Source organism: Gastrolobium bilobum, unplaced genomic scaffold (assembly GCF_033153095.1).
Source record: "Gastrolobium bilobum isolate Gb01-03AN ecotype WA unplaced genomic scaffold, APGP_CSIRO_Gbil_v1 utg8041, whole genome shotgun sequence".
Taxonomy (NCBI): Eukaryota; Viridiplantae; Streptophyta; class Magnoliopsida; order Fabales; family Fabaceae; genus Gastrolobium; species Gastrolobium bilobum.
In genome coordinates this window covers 465,469-478,945 of record NW_026897652.1, presented here as the reverse complement: position 1 = coordinate 478,945, position 13,477 = coordinate 465,469, and the positions used below count along the sequence as shown (strand labels likewise).

The 13,477-nt window shown below is 36.3% G+C and overlaps 1 protein-coding gene across 1 annotated transcript; it reads right to left on the bottom strand.

Moving 5' to 3' along the window:
* Nucleotides 1-760: 760 nt before the first annotated feature.
* Nucleotides 761-10,356, bottom strand: LOC133309051 (receptor kinase-like protein Xa21). Its single transcript, XM_061509790.1, has 3 exons — nt 10,214-10,356; nt 1,694-3,039; nt 761-1,399 (listed from the first exon to the last, which is right to left on the bottom strand). The coding sequence occupies exons 1-3, from the start codon at nt 10,354-10,356 to the stop codon at nt 1,041-1,043; spliced, it is 1,848 nt and encodes a 615-aa protein (XP_061365774.1). The 3' UTR covers nt 761-1,040.
* Nucleotides 10,357-13,477: the final 3,121 nt, after the last annotated feature.

The following is a 13,477-nucleotide window of genomic DNA, read 5'->3' as shown; positions in this document are numbered from 1 at the left end:
GCGTTACCAGTTTAATTGCAAATAAAGGGCATTATAGTTGCATAACTTGTTTGGGAAGATTAGATGGCCCCAAGTTCATTATTGAGTCACTAGAAACTCCAGTTTGGCACATGATTTCTAGTTAATTTAGCATGAATGATTGACTATCTTAATTATTTTTTCTTTAGCTTGTTTTTCATAACATTGCAATTAAATGTTGATTTTTTTGTTGTTGTGCATTTATACTTTTAATTAATTACATTTCAATCTCTTTGAAATCAAGCTGTTACAGTGTTTGTATCAAATCCTTTTGATATATTGGGGCTGTAATAACATTAATGTTATACTTTGCTAGACTTTGATGTTTAGTCCATGTCTATTTTTATTGAGTCCACAAATTCAGCATAAGCCATTCTATATCAATTCCCCCATAAAAGACATCAAATAAGTACTTATCATAAATCTATCCAAAAGAACGTATGAATATTAGGATTTTATTATCACTTGAATTTTATTCTTTAAAGTGCTTTCTATATTTTAATGCAGTGTCATTATTTATTATTTTTAGATTAAAATATTTTATTTACAAAGTTTTCCAAAGATAAGTTTTGAAAAACTCAAAATGTCAACTTATTTTAACTTATTAATAATATATAATGTTATAATTGTTAACCACTTATACATAACAAATTAAAATAATCTACGTAATGAACTATATTTATTGCTTGATTTACTAAGCAGCATTAATAATCATCTTGTTTGCACTAAGTGTGTGCCACAAGTCCACCATCCTTCTTTATGGCAATACATGAGTTTTATCACAGATCCACAGATGACATGGCTGATAATCTATTAATACACTATTCAAAGTTTGTGGTCTACAAGAGTATCACTTTGATCTACAGTAACAGTAGTATTATATATTATATATTCTTTGGTCATATTTCAACTAAGCATAGCAGCAGAGATCATACGGTGCCAACCTTCACTCTGGATACAATTCATTTTATTGAAAGTTGAAAGTTACGCTTGGTAGGATTAGTAGGACTCTTCTTAATAATTCAGAGTTTCAAAAGAGAGTCTCTAGCAGCTATTAGTTGGCGAAGAGCATCTCTAATGCCAATGCGTTCATTTGGATTGTCTGCAGTGCATGAAAGGCCAACTCCTACAATTGCTTCCATACAAGAGAGTTGTAGATTGGAACTATTGGCATGGTCATCATGAAAAATGAGGGATAGCAGCTGAGGGTCAATGACTTGCACAGTCTTATCTTTGAATGCTGTTTGCACCCATCTTGTTATGCTTTGTCCTCCTGTGAAGCATTCATCAGTTGGGCTTCTCCCAGAGAAGAGTTCTAGTAACACTATCCCAAAACTATATACATCTCCAGCTGCAGATGGTTTCTCTCCCCATCCATACTCTGCATTATTACAAATACTTTATTTGTTAAAAAAAGCATGAGAGAAGTAACAATAGTAATTATTTCATGTTTCAGAGTGTGTATTAAAAGTTTCATAAAGAGGGAATAGAGAAACTTAGATATTTTTATTGAGGATTTATACTTAAATCATAAGAGTTGATCTCATAAAGATATATAGTTGTTTTCTTTTATGGCCATATATACTTGAATGAGTTAAAAAATTTTGAAGAGAGATTTAACTTGGCAAGTTGTATACTATTATTCAATTGAAGAGGAAGCTATGAGGCTACTAACCTGGAGGTATGTAACCAATTGAACCTCTAAGGGCATGAGTGGAGCTGATGGAAACTTGATGAGTTGATCTTTGAATCAGCAACCTAGCCAATCCAAAGTCTCCAACCTTTGCAGTCATATCTTCATCCAGGAGAATGTTGCTGGGCTTCAAATCACAATGCACAATAGGAATTTCACTATCATTGTGCAGGTAATCCAATGCACAAGCAGCATCAATAGCTATATTCAGTCTCTCCATAAGGTTCAACCCATTTCCATTTGCATGCTTTCTCCTTCCCGTAATCCAATCTTCCAAGCTCCCATTACACAAGTACTCATAGACCAGAGCCAAAAATTCATTGTTTTTAAAGTCAACACTGGAGCATGATGTGATCAACTTAACAAGATTTCTATGCCTTGAGTTCTTCATAGCCTCGCACTCTGCAAAGAAACTCTTTAAAGAACCAGTTCTTAGAGTGTCAAGCACTTTCACTGCAACAGTATTTCCATGACTTAAATGGCCTCTATATACTGTACCAAAGCTCCCAATTCCTATTAAATTTTCTTGGTTGAACGCCTCAGTTGCAAGACGAAGCTCGTCATAAGAGACCATTAGAGCATGAGGCTTTAGCAGTTCAGAAGCTGGTGCTGCTGTTACCTTCCCTTTTCCATTCTTTATGTATAGTAGCAAGCCAATTGTGAGACATAGTATCAACGCTACCACAATGGCTATGATGATGTAAAGTCGGACATTTCTTCTTCCATGGCCATGAGGCACACATAAGGAATGCGAGCAGAGTTTTCTATTGCCTTCTACATGGACAGCAGTGAGATTTTGGAAAATTCCACCACTAGGAATAGCTCCTTCTAGATCATTGTAAGAGAGGTTTAAAAGCTTAAGGGCACGTAGATTTTCAAGCTCAATAGGAATGGATCCTGAGAGTTGGTTGGAAGAGAGGTCCAAAGTTTCCAAGCCTCTCACATCTCCAAGAGTTTTTGGAATGGGACCTGAAAGAAGATTCCGGGACAAAATCAATTTTTCCAAGCTCAGACAATTGCTGAATGAGCTGGGGATGCCATCATACAATTGGTTATTAGAAAAGTCAACGGAGGCAACGCTAGGCAATTTCCCAACTTGAGGTATTGGTCCACTCAAGAAGTTCATAGACAAGTTTAGAACATTGCTCAAAGTAGGGAGATTGAGGATTTCCATAGGTATGCTTCCATTGAGTTTGTTGCTGGATAAATCCATGTAGAGCAGGTTTTGAAAATTGCCAAAACTTGTGGGTATTCTTCCCACAAGTTCATTTCTTGACAAATCAATCTGGTTTAACTTTAGGAGATTACCAAGGGAGTTTAACTTGTGGCTCCTTGTTGACGCCAACCAGACCTCCCAATAAAACATACCCGGAATCTCCTTCCTTCAAGGCCTTTACCACCTGAAGTACAAACAAATAAGGAGACTCCATTTCTTCATCATGAGATGAGACATAAATGGTTTTACTGCAGCAGTCAATCTTCACACAGTACTTGGACAACCAATCCATCCCCAGAATTAAATTCACAGAAGCAAGGTGCAAGACAATAAAGTCGGCAGAATATTCCCTGCCTTCATACTTGAATTTCACATTTTCACAAACATAGTCTTCATTAAAAACTCTTCCCACAGCCGTAACAATACGCATAGGAGTTTTCATTTTTTTCACATGCAGACCAAATGCTTCAGCTACATAATCAGCAATAAAAGAATGCGTGGCACCAGAATCAAACAAAACACTAAGCATTTCATCACGAATAGAAATCATACCTCGCACCAAACTAGCTGACCTCTCAGCCTCTTGCTGAGTCACTGCATATACTCGGGCAACTGGAGGTGGGAGAGGTAGAGATGGTTCCTCAACCAAAATAGGAGCCGGAGTGGCCTGAATAGTAGAAACCTGTCCCCCATTAAAGGGGCAGTCCCTAATAAAATGCCCAGGTTGGCCACATTTGTAACACAGTCTTTGCTCTTTTCTGCAAACCCCTGCATGAACTTTACCACATGTAGCACATAGAGAAGCAGGCTTAATATTTCCAGGCTTAGAATTTCCCGCCTTTTTGAACTTACCATCAGACTGTCTAACCTGCAACCCTTTTCCTTTAGAATTCCCAGAGGTGTTTTTAGGACCAGAATTAGGAGCAGATTGGTCCTTATGCTTCCTTCTGTAATATTCTTGAATATTTTTACACTTTTTAACAAGTGCAGCAAAAGTATCAAATGAGTCACCTGCAAGTTTTTCAGAGATGTTATCATGTAATCCTCTATGAAATTTAAAAATCAAGTCATCTTCTGTAGGTGGAGCTCTCTGGAAATGAGAGTATTTGGCCAGCTTATTGAACTTATTCAAGTATTCATCAATAGACATCTGACCCTGCTTTAGTTCTTCAAATTCACCCTTCTTCCTTATCCGGGCTTCAGCCGGAAAGTATTTCAGCAAGAATTGCCTTTCAAATAAAGGCCAGGTAATAGCATAACCCTGACATTCCAAGGGCAGACGGGTATTTCTCCACCAATCAGCTGCATCATTCTGCAACATATAAGAAGCATACAACAATTTCTGCTGATCATCACATTCCATGACAGTAAAAATGCGATCCAATTCTTCTAACCACTGAATTGCAGCAATAGGATCAATGCCTCCTTTATAATTTGGTGGTGCATGTTTTCGGAAGGCATTTAGCATTCTTTCTCTTTGCTCTCTATTAGTGGCTGGCTGTGCCACACCACCCCTGTGACTAGATTCTTCATTCACATCATTATTTCCTTCACCCTCCACAACAATGGGATTATGAGGAGGAGGAACAGGCTGTTGTGGTTGTGGCTCAGGCTGTGGCTGTTGCAAAGGTTGTGGCTGTGGACCTTGCCCACCCGCCCTCACCTCAACCAAGAGTAATCTCATCATTTCAATATTCGCCATTCTGCTTGCTGCCATCATTTCTTGATTGGCCAACCTATTAGCCTCTAACAAATCTTGATTTGCTTTCATCATCACTTCTAGCTCTCGCTGCCTAGCTGCAGCCATATTTTGTTGCATCTCAGTTAAGGCCATTATCATTGGATCTGGCTGTGAAGTATTTCCCCGCTGGTTTAGTCGGGGTCTAGCCAAATCTGCTAATATTGGATCGGTCGGGTCAATAGGAGGATCAGAAGTCCTTCTTGGGCGAACCATAATTCTGCATATTTCACACAAAGGAATGAGTTAGCTACGCTCACACTCGGTGATCAGACATGCATATCATAGTATTCCAAGAAAAACTCAAGAATATAACAACCCGAACAGTTCATGCAATATTTCACAGGCTCTTCTAGAGAAACTGCTCTGATACCATAAATGTAACATCCCCGTCTCGAGCCGGTTCAATTAACATACATATGATACAAACAGAAACAGCGGAAGACTTAACTTACAAAAATATGAGCTAACTTTTTCTTTTTCTAACTTAATTCTTACTCGGCGTAAACGAAAATCGGGCAGAGTTTCCTCTATAAATCGGACAACTGGGGATTTTCCAATCCCACTCAGAAGCATTTCCTGATAAACAGTTTATACCACATATCAATTCAGAAATACCAGATATCCAAATATAATCAAATACCCATACATGGGCGCATGCATAACATGGCTCCGTGCCACTAAATCTAACAGCATGCCATCAAAACATAAACCTATCTGAATACTACATCATCATATAACGTTCCTGAATACTCAAATGTACATGCATCAAACTGATAGACATGTACAAAACATATACAGGCCATATACAAAATAAAGGATCAATATCATGATCCATCAAATGCGAAAATACTAGAATACATCAAACACTCCAAAAAGGTAGTAGCCTACAGCCACTCAAAATCCGGTCTGTCAACTGCCTCAGCCACGTGTCGTGTCCCTGCCTAGTGAGGACTCACCGGAAATCTGGGCCCCTGAAAATGTGTCCCCAAAGAGGGGTGAGATTACAAATCTCAATAAGCTCCAGGTTTATAGAGAATTCTCCATACCCCTGGCTCACTCCTGCATGAAATTCAGATACAGAGTATACAAATACAACATATAACAGATATCATAACAGAACAGAGCATATATCCATATCATATCAGAGATGTGCGTCGTCATTCCCAAGGGAGGACCCCAAGCGGAAATCAACGCACGTGTTCCCGAGGGAGGACCCCAAAGCGGAACCAGACATATCAGAGGAGTACACCATCAGTCCCGAGGGAGGACCCCAAAGCGGACGTCCGGGTACTATACAATCAATGGCCAGAGATTGTTACAGAAATCATATTACAGAAGTCATATCAGAGCAAAACATATCATGTTATCAAATAACTCTATATGAATGCATCTATACAAAGCATCTAAATCACAGTCATACAGTCCAACCATAGTTCACTAACCATGGTGGAGCACTCAAGCAGGAAAAGACTCCTTAAACATAGAGCTTACCTCTTGAAGCTTTACCAATACGCTTACTTGTGGAACAAGTTACTTTTATCACTTCAAGAGATTTCCGATCCTTCTCAATCCCTAGGCACACCTAGAGAAAATTTACAATGCATCAATAAAATGATGCAATACCATAATTATTTCATAAGCATACATTTTATCGCTTATTTTCCTTTCTTTGCATTTTTGCCAATCCTATGCCAATACACAAGTCTAGACCCCTTTATAACCGTTGGTGTTCTTTAATTTAATCAACTATTCCCTTAGGAATTTTCAACATAAATCATGCTACTTTTCTTCAAAACTCATCACTTTTATACAATTTATTACAACACATTTTATTTAAAATAAAATGTACAAAATATATCCCTAAATACCCTATAGGTCGAACTCTATAAGGAATAGGCAAGGGCTCTTTTCTTTTTAATTACATGTAACTTACACATACAAATGTATGTTTCCATATTGTTCCAACTTAATGTTGGGACATCAAGTCCCTCACCACTCTCCATAGCCGAAACATAGGGAGTCAAGACACAAAGGATTTTTCCCCCTTTGGCCTTCACACTAATTTACCAAATTCCTACTCACTCCAACACATTAGACACTCTAAATATATCAAATAAAATTTTGCACCATGCACCCTATGTGACTCATCATGGCCGAAACCTAGGGAGGGAAGTACCATGGGCTTTTCAATTTTTTTAATTACATGTTGATGCTTACTTTAACATATAACTTCCTAAACAACAACAAACCATTATCAATTTCAATTTCTAAAATCAATTATTCCCTACCCACACATGCTCATAGATTTCATGACTTAATTCATCAAAATAATATCATGGAAGTAGAGGTTTCTTACCTCTAAACACTTGTACAAAGCCTAGAGAGCAATCTCCAAGCCAAACTTCATCAAAACTCACTTTTTCTCCTCCAATGAATAGTAACTCGAAAATGAGAGGAGGAATAACTCTTCACACACTCAACTATAGCTCAAATGGATAGGTGCAATGGATTCGTTGAGTAGTTCCTAATCGATTTCATGTGGTGGGTCATTAGATTTGGTGGAAGATTCAAAGAGAATCAACAAAATCAAAAACAAACCCTAACCCCCCCTTTTTCCTGGTGCAGCTCGGTTTTGGAGTGAGGAGAGGAGAGAGAATTTTATTTGGAAATGAGGCTTAAGTGACTTAAAAAGGTGAGCACATGTGGCCTTTTTTAACAGATGTTTTTCTATCGCGTATTTTAACTTAAATTGACCCGGAACTAACTTAAAACTACGAACATATTTTTATTTTTCTAAAATCATTTACATTAATTTTTTATCTGTTACAAAACAATATTCATAATTCACAGTATGGTTTCTGCACCGTTTTTGACGAAATGCACTGTGAATCACTAATTGTACTTTATTTACTTTTAAAACTTAACACTTATACACTTATCATTTTCTTGGGCCTATATTGACTTGCTTGGCATATATTGGACTTTCTTATTCTTATTTCATCAATTATTTATTTCTGGACTCTACCGGTTGCTTAAACAGCAGTACAAAATACCCGGTAGAAACACTATTCACGAGATTTTCACGGAAAGTGCCAGACTATACAATTTTTCGTTCTGAACTCATATTTGTCATCAGAATTTTCAAATTATGTTCCTAAAATTATTTTGCTCATTTTAAGCTCTACCGGTTAATTCACAAAATTGTAAATTCTCCGGCAGAACGCACTGTTCATAACATAGTCATGATTACAGTCAAAATACTCGAAATCGCTCACTGAATCTAATTATGGCATTTAAATCCTTAAATTAAATCTCTAACTAAGATTTATCAGTTAGGGTCATTATATTCACCCCACCTTTTAAGGATTTTGCCCACAAAATCAAATATCAAATATACATATACCTGACATCAAACTCAGGATATCGCTGGAGAATTTCATTCTCCCGCTCCCAAGTGGCGTCCTCAGGAGTCAATCCTTCCCATTGTACCTTGATCATGGGAATAGTCCTGTTTCTCAACACTTTTTCATCACGTGCTAGAACCTTAAACGGTCCCACAACAAACTTCAAGTCTTTTCTTACTTCGATATTGTCCGGCTGTACAATGTGGGATTCATCCGGCACGTATTTTCGAAGTTGAGTGATGTGAAAAACACTATGCAAATTTGACAGATGTGGAGGTAAGGCAAGCTGATAAGCCACAGGTCCGACCCTTTTCATAATCTGGTAGGGCCCAATGAACCTAGGACTCAACTTCCTCACTCCTAGAGCACGCCCAACACCCGTAGTCGGAGACAAACGGATAAATACATGATCCCCTTCTGAAAATTCAAGGGGTCTATGCTTTGCATCATAATAACTCTTTTGGCGACTCTGTGCTTTCTTCAATCGATCCTTAATCATCATAATTTGATCGGTAGTCTCTTGGACCATATCAGGCCCAAATAACTGCCTCTCTCCAATTTCTGACCAACAAGTAGGCGCCCTGCACCTACGGCCATACAAAGCTTCATACGGAGCCATGCCCAAACTGGCATGATAACTATTATTGTAGGAAAATTCCACTAGAGGAAGATATTTATCCCATGCATTTCCCTGCTCTAAGGCACAAGCCCTCAACATGTCCTCCAGGGTCTGAATAGTCCTCTCAGTCTGACCATCAGTCTGGGGATGATAAGCCGTGCTCAGCCTCAACTGTGTACCGAAGGCCTGTTGCACTGCATCCCAGAGTCTAGAAGTAAATTTAGGGTCCCGATCACTAATGATACTTTCAGGAACACCATGAAGTTTCACAATCTCTCTTACATATATCCGAGCCAACTGCTCTGTGGAGAAACTCGTTTTAACTGGTATGAAATGTGCAGACTTTGTCAATCTGTCAACAACTACCCAGATGGAATCAAAACCAGCCTGAGTTCTCGGTAATGCTACTACAAAATCCATAGAAATACTGACCCATTTCCATTCCGGAATATCCAAGGGCTGCAGTAATCCAGAAGGTCTCTGATGCTCAATCTTAACTTTCTGACATGTCAAACACTTACTCACAAATAGAGCAATGTCTTTCTTCATTCCCGACCACCAGAAATTCCGTTTCAAGTCTTGGTACATCTTGGTAGCACCAGGATGGATAGTGTACTTACCCATGTGACCCTCAGTTAATACCTCATCTACCATCTGACCTTTTGGAACAATGATCCGATCCTTGTAAAACTTAAGACCGAACCTATCAGTGGACACAAAGTCCTGCTCTTTCATAGACTGAATCTCTTCATCAAGCAATTGAGCCTCTTTAATCCGCTCAACTAATGAATTCAGGACTACCGTAGTAGTCAATAAATGTGGACTATCTTCTGTATTCACAGGAATGTGGAGATCCCTGAATTTCTCAATCAAGTTATACTCGGAAATCATCAAATTGGCCATACCAAGCGTCTTTCTGCTTAAAGCATCAGCTACTACATTGGCTTTACCAGGGTGATATTGCAATTCAAAATCATAATCCTTCAGAAATTCCACCCATCGGCGTTGCCTCATGTTTAGCTCCTTCTGATCAAACAGATACTTTAGACTTTTGTGGTCACTGTAGACAATAAAATCGGCCCCGCATAGAAAGTGTCGCCAAATTTTCAATGCGAACACTACGGCTGCCAACTCAAGATCATGTGTCGGATAATTCTCCTCATGCGGTTTCAACTGCCGAGAAGCATAAGCGACCACCTGACGGAACTGCATTAACACACAGCCTAACCCAAACTTAGAAGCATCACAATACACCACAAACTTACTTGTAGGATCCGGCAATATTAATACCGGAGCTGTAGTCAACTTCCTTTTTAACTCTTGAAAGCTCACTTCACATTCTTGGGTCCACACAAATTTATCTCTTCATCCGGTATGATGTGCACCGGAGTAAAATTTCTAGGATTTAAAATTTTCATTTTATTTTAAATATGACCCTTTATATGAATTTTATCAGCAGGCCCAATGAACTGACTGTTCCAAGACAAATTTATCTAAATGTCACGTCAAAAAACAATTTTACCAAACTGACACGAGGGCAAGTTCGTCCAGAGCAGTAGCGAATTTGATATGTTGATGTGTCAACTTCCTAGTGGTGTCAGAGTTCGCTTCTGACACAAGCGACCTCTGCTGCATGCAAGCCACGTTGCCTGGCAGGTGAGGCATTAATTTCAATTGAGGTCGCCTGTGTCAGAAGCGAACTCTGACACCACCAGGAAGTTGACACATCAGCATACCAAGTTCGCTACTGCTCTGGACGAACTTGCCCTCGTGACAGTTTGGTAAAATTGTTTTTTGACGTGACATTTAAGTAAATTTGTCTTGCTATAGCCTATCTAGAACAAATTACATTTATATTCAGAATAGAGAAAATCTTGAGAAGCCAAACTCTTTTTTTTTTTTTTTTTTCATTATCTCAATCTGAATTTCTACCTTAGCATGCACTTCGATGTCAAAGCCGAAAAATGAGTTCGTTGTTGCGTATAATAAATTGTCAACAAGAAATGTTTTTCTTATTTAATAATGCTCTTGGATTAGGGAGCTCAAGATATGGTCCAACTGATTTAGTCAAGAGTTATTTTTCTAACACGTTGAAGAAAAAGCTCACGCAAATGCACTTCTTCAAGAGTCTTTTGTGGTTGGAAGATTTACGCCTAGAATCAGTTTGGTATACGTCTCGATATTGGAGGACAATTCAGGGTTGACACTAACTTTTCCATGGAGTAATGACTTCCATTTTAGTGTTTTATAAAAAAAAAATTAGTCTTGTAATTTTTATGAAATTCAAAATGAATTTATCTTAGTCTTTTTGAGAGAATAATATGGATCTTTTTAAATTTATAATGGACAATGATTTCAATTAAATAGATCCACTTTAAATGTTTTAGAGATCTCGAGTCTATTTTTTTTTTTAAGAAACAAAAATGGGAATCGTGTTTTTTTGTTAGAGACTCAATAAATTTACTCTTAGGCCCTGTTTGGTTCAAGAGATTTTATAATTTTGCTAGTAAAATGAACTTGGCAATCCAGCTTGTCTTCGTTTGGTACACAGGTTTGCAAAGTTGCCCATATATCCCATTTGCATGGCATGTCTCCTTTTGGTCTATGAAAGATGGGCATTTGCACTATTCAAAAAACCAACTTGGACATGGGTTTTTGGTGATAGCCATCTAAATTGAAAAGTGCAAAATTGAAGCTCCCCAAATTACCCTCGTTGTGTGGTGAGCAGCCCCCCCCCCCCCCCCCCGCCACTTGGTTTTTTTGAAGAAAGAAGCTTGTCTTTGTAAAGTGAAGGTTAATTTTGTAAACTCGCACACATTTTCCCATCTATATATTACTTACACCCAAACATAGAGTTACCTAATTTTCCGAATAAATTTTTTTCTCATCAAACAACTTTTTTTTACATTTTTCTATCTATCTCACTTTATCTCACTTTCTTACCATTTCCCTATCAATTACATTTACCTAGTATTCAAAAAATTTCTCCTTAACCAAACGCCCCTTAATTCATCTATCGAATAATGGTGTGTTTGGAAGGAAGTTTAAATTTAAACCACCCAAAACATGCATTTTGGATATCAAACGGGATATTGACGAAGAAAGTATATTGTTTGGTTACATAAACCACGTTTCAAACTTAATTCTTATCCCAAACTTGCTTTTGGTCTAAACCAAGACTGACTTGATTTTCCGTTGACAAATTCAAGGTTCAAGATAAATATATTTAAATAAAGGTTTCGCTTTTTCTAAAGTAAATGTAGATAACTTATCTACATTGAGCTCAAAACGATGTAATTATAATATATATAATTATAATTTATTTCAGGGTTATAATAGTCCTTTTCATTATAATTTTTTAATTTTTTTACCCAAAACGACGTCATTTTGGGAATGAATGTAAATAACTTATCTACATTCACTTTAGAAACATTAAAGCCTTAATATAAATTGTTTAATTTCAAATTCATTTTTAATTAAAATCAATTTTATCTACTACGAATTATTTGGTACAAATTTATTTTATTTTAATTAGTGATCTTGAATTTGAGTCCGAATATGCAATTTTGTTAAAAATTAGTAGGAAAAGTCCTACACCATGTAGACCTTACTTAGTTGAATTAATCGAATAATCAACAAATGGACAAATTAAAAAAAAAATCAATTATATAAATTAATATAATTTGAAATTGTTTATAAATGCTCGTGCAAACGTACAAGTTAAATCTTCATCTTCTCAGAGAAGAGCAATTACTCATTTGAATGGACTTTTTTTTCTTCAAAAATTACTTTTTTTCAAGAAAAAAGTATTTCCTACTTTAAATTCATTTGGATTTCTGCTTTTACAAAAAGCATAAGTAAAAAAGAAGAAAGCTAAACACTACTTTTTTTAGAAGTTAAAAATTTTAACTTCTAAAAAAAAACAGAAGTCAAAAGTCAATTTTTTTTTCAAAAATTAAATATTTTTATAAAATATAAATAACTTTAATTTTTGTAAAAAATACTTCTAAAATAAAAAAGAAATAAAAATTACTTTTTTTTAAAGTCCAAACAAACAGGTTAAGTCAAGGAATAGTAAACTGAAACCACAAATTAAGGTTAATATACTGAGTCTTAAAGCTAAAAGACCGACTTGTTGACAAAAAGCAAAAAACCCAAGTCTATACTTGCGGTGTATTTTATACTAAAATGGGAGATATGATACAGCCTTTGAAAAGGGTCAATATAAAATTTATATATGTTGGAAGCTCTGTAACATCCTTATGACCTTATTTCTTCCTTTATGTAAAATAGATTCTTAAAATGTTTACAAACGTTGTTAAAATCTTTTTGGTAAAGCTTATTATTAATTTTTAGTATAAACCGATTTAATTTGGTTCGAATATTATTGAACCCGTATTGGGCGATTCTTTCACACGAATTTGGTTCGAATATTATACTAGAATTTTTTTTTATTTTAATAGAAACGAAAATGAAGTAATTGAGAAAAAAAAAATGTCTATAAAGTAGAAGGAAAAGTATTTTAGGACGTGGACATGGTTTAGTGATTTTCCCTTTTAAATATGTTCAAACTTCAAAAATTTATTAATTCTAGTTTGTTTTTATAGTTGCATATTACTATCCTTGTTTTATTCTATCAATTGAGCTGATTTTTTGTTTTTTTTTTTGTAAAAAAACTGACATAATATGTGTAGGTTTATGTTTTTTTTCTCTTCTTCTTACATGGCCCACACACTTTTATGTGTATTTAGAAGATAAAATTATCTTTTACAATATGAAAAATATT